This window comes from Larus michahellis, chromosome 6, assembly GCF_964199755.1.
Source record: "Larus michahellis chromosome 6, bLarMic1.1, whole genome shotgun sequence".
NCBI classification, from domain to species: Eukaryota; Metazoa; Chordata; class Aves; order Charadriiformes; family Laridae; genus Larus; species Larus michahellis.
Window position 1 is genome coordinate 61981825 of NC_133901.1, and position 12800 is coordinate 61994624.

Below are 12800 nucleotides of genomic sequence, written 5' to 3' on the forward strand. Positions count from 1 at the left end.
AGCTTTTAAACCGCAGATAACATTGGCACACGAACAAATGGGTATTAACTGACTGGTGGGGGCTGCCGGGAGGCTGGGAAATTTGTGATGGGGATTATTATATGACGTAGCTGCTCAGAATAGCAGGAGTTGGACTAAATGACCCAGCAGATCCCCTCTGGTTTCACCCTCCCCTTACAACACGAGATGCTCCAAGGAGCAGCAGGGCCGGTCTATTTGAATATTGCGATGTCAAGCAAGTAAAGATGAGCAGAACTGCACCCAAACGCTGCTGTGCTTTTTCTGTTCTTGGGATGTGCCAGGAGCCCCTCCTGCATCAGCTCCTGGGGTCAAACCCTGCCTGTCAGTGCCCCGCAGAGGCTCAGCGAGCCATGCCGCGGGCCACGGAGGTGCTGGAGGGAGGTGCTGGTGAGAAATGAAGGAAATCATTAGGCGATTTAATTACACCACGAGACTCACGAGTCGTCTCTCAATGTGTCGCTCCCACACTAACCCAGCAGAGCTGGTGGCTGGTGGCACCGGCTGCTCCTGAGGTTCCTCCCGAAGCCGAGCTCCTCCCAAAAGTGCCGTCACCTCTGAGCCACATGCTCCCTTCCCCAGCCGGTCTCCATCACTGCTGGTACCGCGGCCGGGGGCTGCTTTCCCCTGCCCACCACAGCCTGGCAGTAGTGGTCCTCATGTCCCCGTGGTCCCCAAAACCACCCCAGCAGCCTGTGCTCCTCCAGTCTTTGCCTGGGCGCTTACCCCTTCTCCTGGCTGCAGGTGAGCAATAACACCAGGTCTGGGCATAACCCCTTTAGCACATGACATTTTTGTGTAAAACTTTTCAGATTAAATCTTTATCCATCCTTGTATTCAGAATAACCAGGGAGCCCCTTTGAGACCCTTTGAGCCTCTAGGTGACCCTGCTCTGGCAGGGGGGTTGGACTAGATGATCTCCAGAGGTCCCTTCCAACACTACCATTTGGTGATTCTGTGAAGGGCAGTCGGTCATTTTTCACTACTATTCTGTTGCTGCTGTTACCGGAGTCAAGTCTCGGCTGTGCCCTGATGGGTTTCCCCACCTTAATGTCAGCCCCAGCGAGTGCAAAAGCCAATTCAGCAGCAAAATCCAAGGAAACTAAGCTGTCTGTGCATATGCTGGGATCTCCTCTTCGTACAGACCGTGTGGTGAGACTGAGCTCTGAAAACCTTGGAAAAGCAGAAATAAGGTACTGCTGAAGGGACAGCCCTCGGGAGGGCGAAACAGGGCCCCCAGCCCTGCTGAATGCTTGGAAACTTCCCAGGACATTTCTCCTCATAAAGCTTCTGCCTTTCTCTTCCTATAGACTGTTTTCTGCATCCAGCTCACTGAGATATGAGATCCGGGGGGGTAAAAGGGAAAAATGAGGCACCTGAGCAGCTAAAATCTGTGCGTGGTCCCAGGGACGCATGGCTTCATAGCCATCAGCACCTCAGGGGGCCCGTCCTGAGTTAACGTGTCAACACACGGGGGACTGGGAACTTATTTGCTATGAAATCAGTTAAGGCCAGCTGGGGTGAGGGACACAAGATATTCCAGAGTGAGGAGAGGCTCAAACTACCTTTAATCAGGAGTGTGGGTCCCTCTTTCCATGCTCTTCCCCCCATGCATCCTGCAGGGCTTGTCCAAGCGGCCCCTCAGCCCCAGCCCAGAAAGCACAAATCTCAGTGATGTGTTGGATGTCACAGGTATCGAGTTTAACATAAAAACCTAAAGCCAGAGCATGCAAAATTGCACACTGCAAATAATACAAGTTCTTCCTGCCTGGAGCAATGTCAAACGACCTTCTCTTTATCCACCAGCCACGACTCAAGGATCAATCAGTGTATTCCTAGGAGTGGTGTAAAGTTTTCGGTTCAGCAGCCAGAGAACTAGATCCTCCTCTTGGCCCATTTGGCCAGGGACACGCTCTCGGGCTTTTCACCATGTACATAGAATGGCAGAATCACAGAACGGTTTAGGTTGGAAGGGACCTTAAAGCTCATCCAGTTCCAACCCCCTGCCCTGGGCAGGGACACCTCCCACCAGACCAGGTTGCTCAAAGCCCCATCCAGCCTGGCCTTGAACACCTCCGGGGATGGGGCATCCACAGCTTCTCTGGGCAACCCGGGCCAGTGTCTCACCACCCTCATAGTGAAAAATTTCTTCCTGGTATCTAATCTAAATCTACCCTCTTCCAGTTTGAAGCCATTACCTCTCATCCTATCCTCACCCATCCTCCCACCTGCCTCGGCAGATCCCACCCGCCCCTTACGGAGCAACCCAGACCCGCCGGGAATACTCAGCAGTGAATCCACCCACCAAGAGATGTGCTTTTCTCTGCTGGCACAACGCAATTTTAGACCATATGTGTGCTTTCCCTTAAGGGTGGGCAAGAAAAAAATCTTTATTATTTTTATATCAGCATTGCGTAGCAACTACTGTGAAAGGCCAAGCACAAACGGCAAAGAACTGGTAAAAGCCAAGAAGAGCTTGTGCCAGCTCCCAGCCTCCGAGACAGAAAACCTACAAGTGCAAAGAGGGAGAGCGGGGAAGGCAATTAGGAGGTGGGGGGGCGGGGGGAGGGATAAAAAAATGCTTATTGTAAAAGAAAAGGAGAGATCATAGCTCAGTTTTGCTTAATGAATGCTGGAGGAGAGCGGGAAGCACCACACAGGTGGCTTGTAAGGAGGGATTTCAGAGGAAATGAAGTAGAAGCTTTAGAGGTGCTAGAAGGCTGAAACTGTAAATAACAGCAGCACAAATGGATCTGAGATGAACAGCGTGGCCGGGCAGCAGAGGAGCAGGCAAGAGGGAGCATCAACACCATTTCTAGCTCAGTTATTTCTAGCACACGAGAAAACAGAGCATCAAACGCCGGATCGCAGAGGCGAGGCACCCTCCCCGCTGCCTGCCGTGCCCGCCACAGCGCCGGGCAGCGTGAGATCCACCCACAGACGCCGCGGCGCTGCCCAAGGCCACAGGGATATCCCAAAAGGATAGGGTGGATATTTTTCCCACTGCCACAACTGTGAATTCAGCAGCAGCACGGCAGGCACCCGACATCTGCACCCCCGGGCCACGTTCCCCTTGCCGTGCCGTGACATGTTTCCCTTGCCGTGCCGTACAGAGGGCAGCGTGCAGCCACAGGCTGCTGATGAAAGGTCCAGGGATGTCCCACATGGTGAGCAACGCTTTGGTGACGTGTCCGGGTGGCAGCAGCCGTGCCGACAGCATGGGCAGCAGGGTTGTGCCGGCAGCTCGCCCCGGCTCACCCCATCTCCCGTTCCTGTGGTCCGTGGGGCTGCTCTTGGTCCCTCCACTTTTGTCTGAGAAGTAGCTCCCCCATCGCCTTGCAGAGAAAAAATCGACAGTAAGACTTCAGGGTGAGCTCAAAGGTTAAAGAAAGTAAAAGTGGAGGCAAATAAAAAGAGCACTCCCTTAACTGGCTGTTTATAGCCGGCTGCCGTGGATGAGGGTGCTGCACCACAGCTGCTGGATGCACGCAGGTGGTGACACTGCAAAACTTCACTTGTCACCTCTGTGTTGCCTCTCCCATCTGTCCGTGTGCTTTCCCCTGCCCAGCCCTTTTTTTGCAATGTACCCCTCAGCCCGTATTCCCGAGAAACCCCATTTCTCCCGACCCAGTACCGTTGCAAATCCTGCCCTTGGACCATGCCCTTGGAAATGCTGGTATCTCCCTAACAAAAGCCATCACCCTCCATTGTCCCAGGAGCCCCCAGGACAGGCGAGTGTTCTTCACCTTCTGGCATCAAGTGAGAGCCTGAGCTGCGCCTTGCCCTGGGCTGTCTCGGAGTACAAACTTCATGGGGACAAGGACCGTCCCCATGGGAGGTGTCCAGACGCAGCCTCCAGCACTTCTCCAAGGACCCAGCCATGCACGGACTGCCAGGATTCAGATGGGAGCCATGGTTTGGGGCTGCTACAGAAAAGTATGAGGACCACCAGGCCAGTTCAGTGGCCTGCCACTGGTGGACAAGCATGGACGCCCAGAGAAAAGATGTTAGAAGAAATAGAGCATCAAAGGGTTTGGGGGCACAGTCGTCTTCCAGACAGGAGCTCTGGGACTGGTAGCTGGGGCTCAAAGCTGGGCCAGACCCACCGTGGTTCTCGAGGATGTCTGGGACATCCTGCAGCCTGGCCAGCCGTGGCAGAGCTGCTCGAACCCTTTCAGGGCAAGCTGTTTGGGGAGACTTATAATTCAGATCACTTTTCTCTGTGGAAGTAACTTTAAAGAAAAAAAAATCTCAGAATTAAGCTAGAAGGGAAGGGAATCAAAATTATGATTATTCTGGCTTGGAACCCAGGGGATGTCACACTGGGAAAAGCAGTACCTGCTACCGATGGCTGAATTGGCACCAATTCATACAAAGCATTCAAAACATCCCAGAAGGCACGTTGAGGAGGATCAAGAAATGCAGCAGGTGACAGAGGATGCTGCCATTATGCACGGGCCCTACAGTGTGGACTCCAGATGACCACATGCATCCTCCTCTTCTTCTGGGAGAGGGGCTGGGATTTTTAAATCATGGGATTTGTACGCAATCTGATGCTGGCTGCCTCTCCTGCCTTTGGTGGACTTCTCGTACTCTAAGCTAAGGTCACAGAAAGCCTTCTCCCCACTGGTGAGCAGGCACGACGATCCCCCCAGCACTATGCCAAGCTGGGCAGCCACTCGTGCCCAGGTTTCCAGTGGATGCAGCCTGGTGAGAGCTGCACCGCATCCCCAGCTCCGTCCCTGCACAATTGGAAAGCCAGAGACTTTCTGCCTGATGTTTTAATGGGAGTGTTTGCCAGTGCACACTCGTAAAGTGGGAACAGTGTCTCATCTCAGCTCGTTAGTGGAGTTAATAAAAGCCAAGAACATTTTGAGTCCTTCGCTTGCCTGGATGTACTTTATGTCTCAGCCCTGGCTCCCCCGTGCCCCCCTGCCCTGCTCAGCCCCTGCTCTTCCAGCCCAAATCCTGCTGTCCTGCTTTGAGTGACACAGGACTAATTTCTGTTCTAATGATAGGGAAAACTGCACTTTCAGAAGTCTCTAGTGTCTGAATTTGTGAAAATGTTTACTTTATAGATGGCTATGGGTGTGCGGGTTTCAAGTTTTCGCTGTTTTTGAGCTCGCTGGGTGCAGGGATGAGGAGGAGCACTTGACCCAGGCTGGCCAGCGGGGTTATTTCATACCACGAACAACACATTCAATATAAATTAGAAAGTTTGCTGCAAAGTTTTCTCTCCCTTGGTGGCGGTGGCCCAGAGAACTCTTTGCCCCAGCGCCGAAGCCCTGAGCGCTTCCCTTCATCCCGAAGCCACAGCACTCGCAGTGTCCCACGTTTGCTGTCCCCTGCTGGGAGTGCACGGCTTCCTGCTGATGGAATGGGCTGAGTAGAACCCTTGTGTATTTTATATTGGTATTGGGATCAATACTGGTTCTTTAGTGTTATTAGTGTTAATTATCTAGTCTTATTCTATTAAATCTGTTTATATCTTAACCCTCGGGTATCCTTGTTTTTTCCCCAATTTCCCTTCCCAGGTGGGGAGGGGTCATCAGGTGACAGAATAATTGTCTAAACAATAATAAATTGTTGCGGGTTTCTCAAACCATAACACCTGCTCTTGGCGATGGCCAGGTGTCTGCGGGTGCTGAGCTCGCCCCAGCCCGGCACTGACGTGCCATCCCACTCCGCTCCCGGCACACTGGGCTCTCCCCTCTGCCTTCCCTGCTCTTCTCCAGGCCACGTCTAAATCCAGCTGGTGCTTCGTGCCCTCCTGCTTCCTTATTTTCCAGGGACTTCCCATCTCTGGGCACTGCTGGTCCATCCTATGCCATCCACCAGCCCATTTCAGGTGGCAGCAGGGGCACTTGGCCAAACGCGGGGATGGCACATCTTTGATGGGGCAGCAGCCAAGGTGCCACGTGGCCACGGACGAGGCTGGGCTGAGCTGGCTGGAGAGCCGGCCTGGCTCCAGCACGTGCCCTGGGAAGTGCGTATGACCAATGAAATTCTGCAGGCATGCTTCCCAAAAATAGCCTGGTGGCCCCCAGCAATTGGGAGCCGGAGGGACTTTGTTGCACATGCTGCCGTCTGGGGCATCATCCCCTCTCGGATGATTCAGGTCTGCGTGATGCTGCTGGCTCCAGGTACCAATTAACACTTACTAATACAGCATCTTTTAAACACCACTGTGACTTCTCTTCTCTCCTTACCTCCGGCCAGTGGTGGCCCCTGCAAGGCCGGTGAGCCTGGTGAGGCTCACGGAGCACCACGGCAGCTGGGCATCAGCAGGTCCCGGTGCCCCAGCACATCTCTGGGGCAATGCTTCACCCCAGCTGCTCCCACAGGGCTCCTTGGCAGATCCAGACCGACCTGACTGGCCGGGCAGGAGCGGGGATTCACGCTCGGGCGTTGCCACTGAGGGTGGAAGCGGAGCTGGGAAGGTGTTGGAGGAGCCCAGTGCCAGCGGGGGTCCCTTCCTGCTGCCCCCTCAAAGCTGATGGATCTTAGATGACAGATGGCTTGCGGAAGTGTGAAGACTCACGCTCCTCTTCCTCCTCCTCAGCCCAGCTCAGGTCCTGCACTCTGTCCCCCGGGGCAGGGGGGGGCACAGTTGTTTTTTTTTCTCCCCCCGCCTGCCTACAAAACAAGGGGAAAATAGGGATACACCCCAACCGCGCTGTGTCCGCAGGGATGGCGACTGGTTTTGGGGTGGGGGGTGGGGGGGGAGGGAGAGGAGGGGAAACCGGTGCACCCCCCACCCGCTCTCCAACAGCTCTGATTTTCTTTGGAAAATAAAAAAAAATAGTCATTTATTTACTGATTGCTTTCGGAGTATGAACCCAGAGACGGCTTTCGGGGTGTGTGGGGATGCTGATAAAAGGAGGAGGAATTTGATAATAAACCGGCCGGCGCTTACACTCCGCAGGCGCGGCCGGGGCCGCCGCCGCCGTCCCGCCCCCCCCGCGCCCCGTCGGGGCGCGGGGGGGGCGGGACGGCGACGGCGGCCCGCGGGGCGACAGAGCGGCGGCGCTAGGACCGCGGCGGCCGCCGGTCTCGCCGGCAGACGGACAGACGGACGGCCGCGCTCCGCAGCGGCGCAGAGGGAGGCGTGCGCGGAGGAGAAGAGGCGGGGGGGGTGGGGGGGTGGGTTTGTTGTATGTGTTATGGGGAAGCGCGGACGGCCGCGGAGGGAACCGCGGGACGCGGGGGCGTCCGGTGAGAGCCGGTGCCCCCTCGGGGATATCTGCAATAGGAGCCCGGGTATGGACACCTTCCTCTACAACGTGCAGGTGCTGCTGGAGGCCGCCAGCTACCTGGAGCGGATCGAGAAGGAGAATAAAAGTAAGTGTGGGAGCGCGGCCACGCGTGTGCGTGACCGGCGTTGTGGTGGTGGGGGTGGTGGGGGTGGTGTGCGAAAAAAATAATAACCCAAACTTTTGGCTGGCTGCAGGGACCGCGGGGCGCAGTGACAAAGGACGCCGGGGCCGGCCTCCCCCCCGCCCCCCCCCCGCCGCCTTCCCGCGGCGGAGACACGCGTGGGATTCCCCCCCCCGCCTCCCCTCCCCGGGAGGTCGGGCCCGGGGGGAAAGTTTGGGATGGAGAGCGGAGCGGGCCGGCGCGGAGGGGGTGCGCATCTCCGGCTATCGGCGGGCGCGGAGAGGGGCCGGGGGGGGCCGGCGCGGAGCCGGAGCGGCGGGGGAGGAGGCGGTGACACGTCCCCGCTCCCCCCGCCGGGGCATGGGCAGAGTCACGTAGGCAAGCGGCAGCGCTCGCCAGGTAGCCGGCGGGGAGGGAGGGCAGGGCAGGGCAGGGCGAGCGCCCGGTGCGGGGAGGCGACCAGCCGCGCCGCCGGCCTCCTGCTCCGCGGGCGCGGAGGGTGCGCGTAACCCGCGCCTTTCCCCTGCGGAGCGGGTCTGCCGAGCGGGGCGGGAGCCGCGGGTGGACGGCGGCAGGGTGGGGGACAGGGGAACGCGTTGGGAACAAAGGACGGGGCCGCCGTGCGCTCCGCTGCGCTGCGCGCCCGCGGAGCCCCATGCGCGGAGCGGACACCCGCGGCCGCCAGAGCCCCGCCCCCCGCGGCCACATGGTTCGCACATGGAGGCAGCCCGGGGTCCTCATTGGCGGAGACCCCCTCGGGGGGCGGGGCCGCGTGGACGGCTCCGCCAATGGGGGGCGGCGGGGTCCCCCGTGTGACGTCACGCGTTGCCGAGCGGGGCCGGGGGCGCCGGTACCGCTGTCCCCGGGGAGCCACCGGGAGCCCCGGGCCCGCTCCCCCCGCTGCCCTGCCCTGCCCTCTCCCGGGTCGCGCCGCTCCTCTCTCTTTTAGTCTTTATTTTTGTCAAACCAGGACACTCTTGATTTATTTTCTATTTATTTTTTAATTAATTTTTTTGTTATTATGGTGTTATTATGTTGTTATTATTTTTTTCTCATTTATTTTTCCTCATTCCTCCCCAATTTCCCTTTTCCCCTCTCCTCTTCTTCACGGAGCGGGTGCTGCGTTTTCTCTTTCTTTTCACTCTACAAAGGGATCGGCGGGTTCCCCCCACCTCCGCGCCGCTCCATCACACCCCCCCTCCGGCTCCAACCCCCCCCTCCCCCCATGGCAGCTATAGGTGACGCTATAGGGTGCCCTTTTTCCACGCACACGCAGGGAAAGGGGTCCCATGGCGGGGAGCCCCCTCTGCTGCTAAAGCCTTGGTGGCCATGGGCCCAGAGCCCTTGTTCTCCGCTGGCCCAGAACAAATCCCGGCTGCTCTTCTGTTTTCGAAAGTGGAATTAATATTGGGGGTGGGTTTTTTGTTTGGTTGGTTTTGGGGTTTTTTGTTGTTTGGTTTTTTTCCTCACGCGCTAATTGTTGTTTTGTAATGAATCTGCAAAGCTGAGGGTCCGAGGAGCTAAGCTGCACCGCGGCCGGTGGCTGCGAGCTGGAAAATGACAGGAGCTACCGGGAAAAATCGGGTTTGCGTGTGAAAGCGGCAGCACTGCTGCTTTGGAAATCGAGTGTGAGACCGCTGGGTTGGTTTCGTGTTTGTTTTTTTCTCTAAAAGTGCTCTTGGCTTGAAGGGAAACAGTCAGAATTGTGCGTTTTTTTCAGGGGGGGATAGAATTTTTCTTGCCGTTGAGGTGGATAGTATCTGATTTTTTCTACGCTCCATTTAAAAATACATCATTTTATGCAGTTCCTCATTTGGAAGGAGCTGGAAAAGGAGCAGGACAGCAGGATGCAGGATTTTTTATTGCTAGATTTTGAAAAGAGGTGTTTGCATCCAAACAACTCTGTTTCCGAGCACTTGTTTTCACTGAAGTTTTCGCTAACAATTGTCATGGCCACAGTACTGAAAAACCCTCACTTTTATTAGGCAATTCTGCAAAACCTTTTTACAACATTTTAATTTGCAATCGGGATGTTTTATTTTGAGAAGTCCCATTTAACCAAAGGCTCAACTATTGAACGTGCGATTCAGAACGTGACCATCGCAAACCAGGCCAGCTTTTACGTGATGCTCCCAAACAAAGAAAAATGCTGCTGGGATTGGAAAACAGCCTCTGAGCGTTACGGGCCCTGTCTAAATGAAGGAATAGCTGCAGAATTGGGAAGATTAGATCCTAATGTGTATATATATATATAGTCTTGCATGTGCAGCTGAGGTTCTTGTACCATGAGGATACTGTGCCCTTTCGTCTGCCAGCGCACCCTGTGCTGGCAGCCTGGCAGCCACGTTGATAGTGGCTGGTCACTCCTCGTTACAGTCTCTGACCTGGCAATTAGTGATAACAGAGGAGACCACGGCAAAAAAATAAAAAAGGTTGGGTGATGTAGGCTGTGGACAAACTCGGTGCTCGCCTGCTTCCTGCAGAATGCCCAGGTGGTTTGACGGCGACGTTACGCAGGGCTGGAACGAGCTATTTTGGTGTTACTCCCGTCAGGAAGGTGGCTGAGTCACAGCCCGGTTGTGCGCGGTGCGGTGCACGTAGGGGAACGACGGTGCCCTGCCCCAAGGAAACGCAGTCTTGAAAAAATAAGAGGTGACAGGGAGGTGTTTGTTTCCTCCTGGCCAGGCCAGGGGATGGGTTCGGGGCGGGGGGAAGCGCCAGGGTGCTGGCTGGGATTGACACCGCAGCTATGTGGAAGCTGAAGGGCTTCGGGAGCCAAAGGCAGGGATTTAAGGAAGGGCTGTTATGGCTGGGGGAGCTCAAGTGGTTTTCCTGGTAGTTTTACACAGTTTCTGATAAGTCCCGCTCAGCATCAGCATTTGTTCTTCCAAGCCCTTGGAGGCCATACCAGGTTATTCACCTTTTTAAGACACTGTCCCAAGCAGGAGTGGATGCTATTTGGAGGAGGAGGCCACTGAGAGGTGGAGGCAACTCTGTCTCGTGTGGGTCCAAACTCTTGGATATCGCAGATATCACATATTCTGGTGGCAGAGGAGCAGCTACGAGGCCCTTTTCAGCCCCCAAAACACACCAGTTTCCCCCCTCTGCCTCCAGGACAGTGGTGTGAGGTGGGTGGTGGAGCCGTCCGCATCAAGGGCAGGACTTCCAGTTAAGGCAGGAGTTTCCTACCTGCTTGGTTCCCAGGGAGAAAAAAGGAGATGATTTTTTTTATGTGTAGAGGTCCCACATCGCATCGTCGTGGTTGTGAATAATAGCAGAGGGACCATGGGTTGGCTGGGTGGTGTGGAAACAGAACCACAGGGCGGAGAGCCACGGAGCAGAGTGGATGTACCGTCGGGGTGACGGCAGTGGGAGACACCACTTCAGCGGTGCCCTTTCAGCTCCCCTGCCCAACTCTGAAACCACCCTTTTAATATTCACTCACCTTTAAAAAAAATAAGAATAAAAATTGTCTGTATTACAGTACGTGACTGGGGAGGCTAGTGTCCTGTTATCAGACTGCTTGGGTAAACTGGAGTATTTTAGCTGCTGAAATAGAACTGAATTATTTTTCCAGTTGCGCCTCTGGAAATGAGTAACAGTGCTGCCTGCCTGCCTGCTGGCTGCAGTGCTCATGGCGAGACCACAAAACCCAATCCCAACACACCTTGCTGACCGACATGTACAGGTTTCCAAATGACCTGTTTCTAGAAATTTAAGCTTGGTATCTAAGGAATGGAAACGTCACATGAAAAATATCACAGTGGCTGTTTTCAGAAATGGAAGTTGTGCTGAGGGCAGCTCTGTTGATGTATCTGTAACCCCTGCAAATGCCACTTCATGAATAAGCACGGCTGGAAATCTGTAGCGTCTGAAATGCTGGAGTTCGGAAGAGGTTGTTAGAGGGACCTGGAGTAAACTCAGCTGAGGTTTAGGAAGCATCCCCTTTGTGTGTGTGCACTCACGCTTTGTCAGCAGGAGTTGCGTAAACACGTGATGAATTCCTCGGATATGATGACTTATCTGTAATAGACAGGGTATGTAATATATCCTGATCTCACTACAGATACAGATGTATGTCACCATATCCTCTTCTAAAAGCATGAAGGCAAGCAAGCCACTGTAACAGCCATGTCCTTATTCACAAGTCCAGTAGAGTTGTGCATGCACGGGACTTTGGCCCCTCGCAGAAGATAGCTAGATCTTCTTCAAGTGTTGCCTATGTTTATTGACCTTCTGGCTGGGCATAGCATATGGGTGACCTTAGATTTGTCCTTTGCTCCTGGATAATCCTCTCTGAAGGAGAGGAAAACTGAGCCTTGAAGGTGAGTCAACAGTATCTTCATCCTGTGGCTCCTTCCATTGTTTATGCACTGTTTGGGGTCGCTTTTTTGACAAGCCAAAGTAAAGATGTATCAGAAACCTATAATTAGCGGAGGGCAGAAGGAGACAAGACTGCCTTCCGTCTGTGCGCAGAGCTCCCATTGAACCAATGAGAGCTGAACACGCGGTGCAAGGTCAGTATAGATGGTCTTGAATCTTACGGCGACGTGATATATGGAGCAGTACAGGGCTCCTTTATTTATATATTTTTCATTCAGCTCACAATAAACCCTTTTCATTCCTCCTGGTTCGTGACCTGGCCACGGTGATTCATGTGTTAGCCACTTCCAGGTTGGGTTAGTTTGACTCACGCTGTTTGGACCTCAGCATAAAATTCAGAAGGAAGCCACAGCGAGAGAAATGATAGGGCAGAGGTAAAACTGTGGGACTGTGCCAGAAGCACTGCTGAGAACTGATCGCATCCCTTGTCAGCAGAGCATCCTGAGAGCTAGCAGAGAAGGACCTTCTGCTGCTGGCTGGAGAATCCTACCTTCTTCTTATTTAGCTGAGGGACCCCATCCTGCATATGATGTATTTTTTTCTCATGGGAGGTCCTCTTAATTTTGCAGCTGGGTCAGTCAAGTGTCTTGACCAAAATCACAGAAGTCACTGACTCAGAATAAACTGGGGCACAGCACAGGTCTGAAAACAGAGCAACACGTCTCCCAGAGGAGAGAAGCATGAAGCCCCAAGAGCCGGTGCACCTGTGGCTTTTGCCTTATTGATTGGCAGAGCTTGGCCTTTGAATCAGAGTGAGGTATACAGCATGCGCTTTATTCCTGGTCAAACTCTTGGATATCCAGGTGGTTCGTCTCTGAGAAATGTCTTGTCCTCACCAGTGGATGGGTTCCAGGCACCAGTGGGAGTGCTGAAAGAGATTATCTGATGCCTTGCGAAAGAATGAGGCTCCCGGATGAGAAATGAGGCCACGTCCTGTAGGCAGTATAGGTCTCTCACTGGAGGTATTGCAAGCATTGGAAGGGTGTTGAGTAGGTGGGACTTGGGATGTTCTCCAGCCTGCT

General features: G+C 54.5%; 1 protein-coding gene across 1 annotated transcript in view; it reads left to right on the forward strand.

The window, feature by feature from the left end:
• Window positions 1–7030: 7030 nt before the first annotated feature.
• Window positions 7031–12800, forward strand: part of MXI1 (MAX interactor 1, dimerization protein) — a 57602-nt gene continuing 51832 nt past the window's right edge. The window contains exon 1 of the mRNA XM_074593383.1: window positions 7031–7359. Within this exon, the coding sequence (XP_074449484.1) occupies window positions 7182–7359 (178 nt within the window). The 5' untranslated portion in view covers window positions 7031–7181. The remainder of the gene's footprint in view (window positions 7360–12800) is intronic.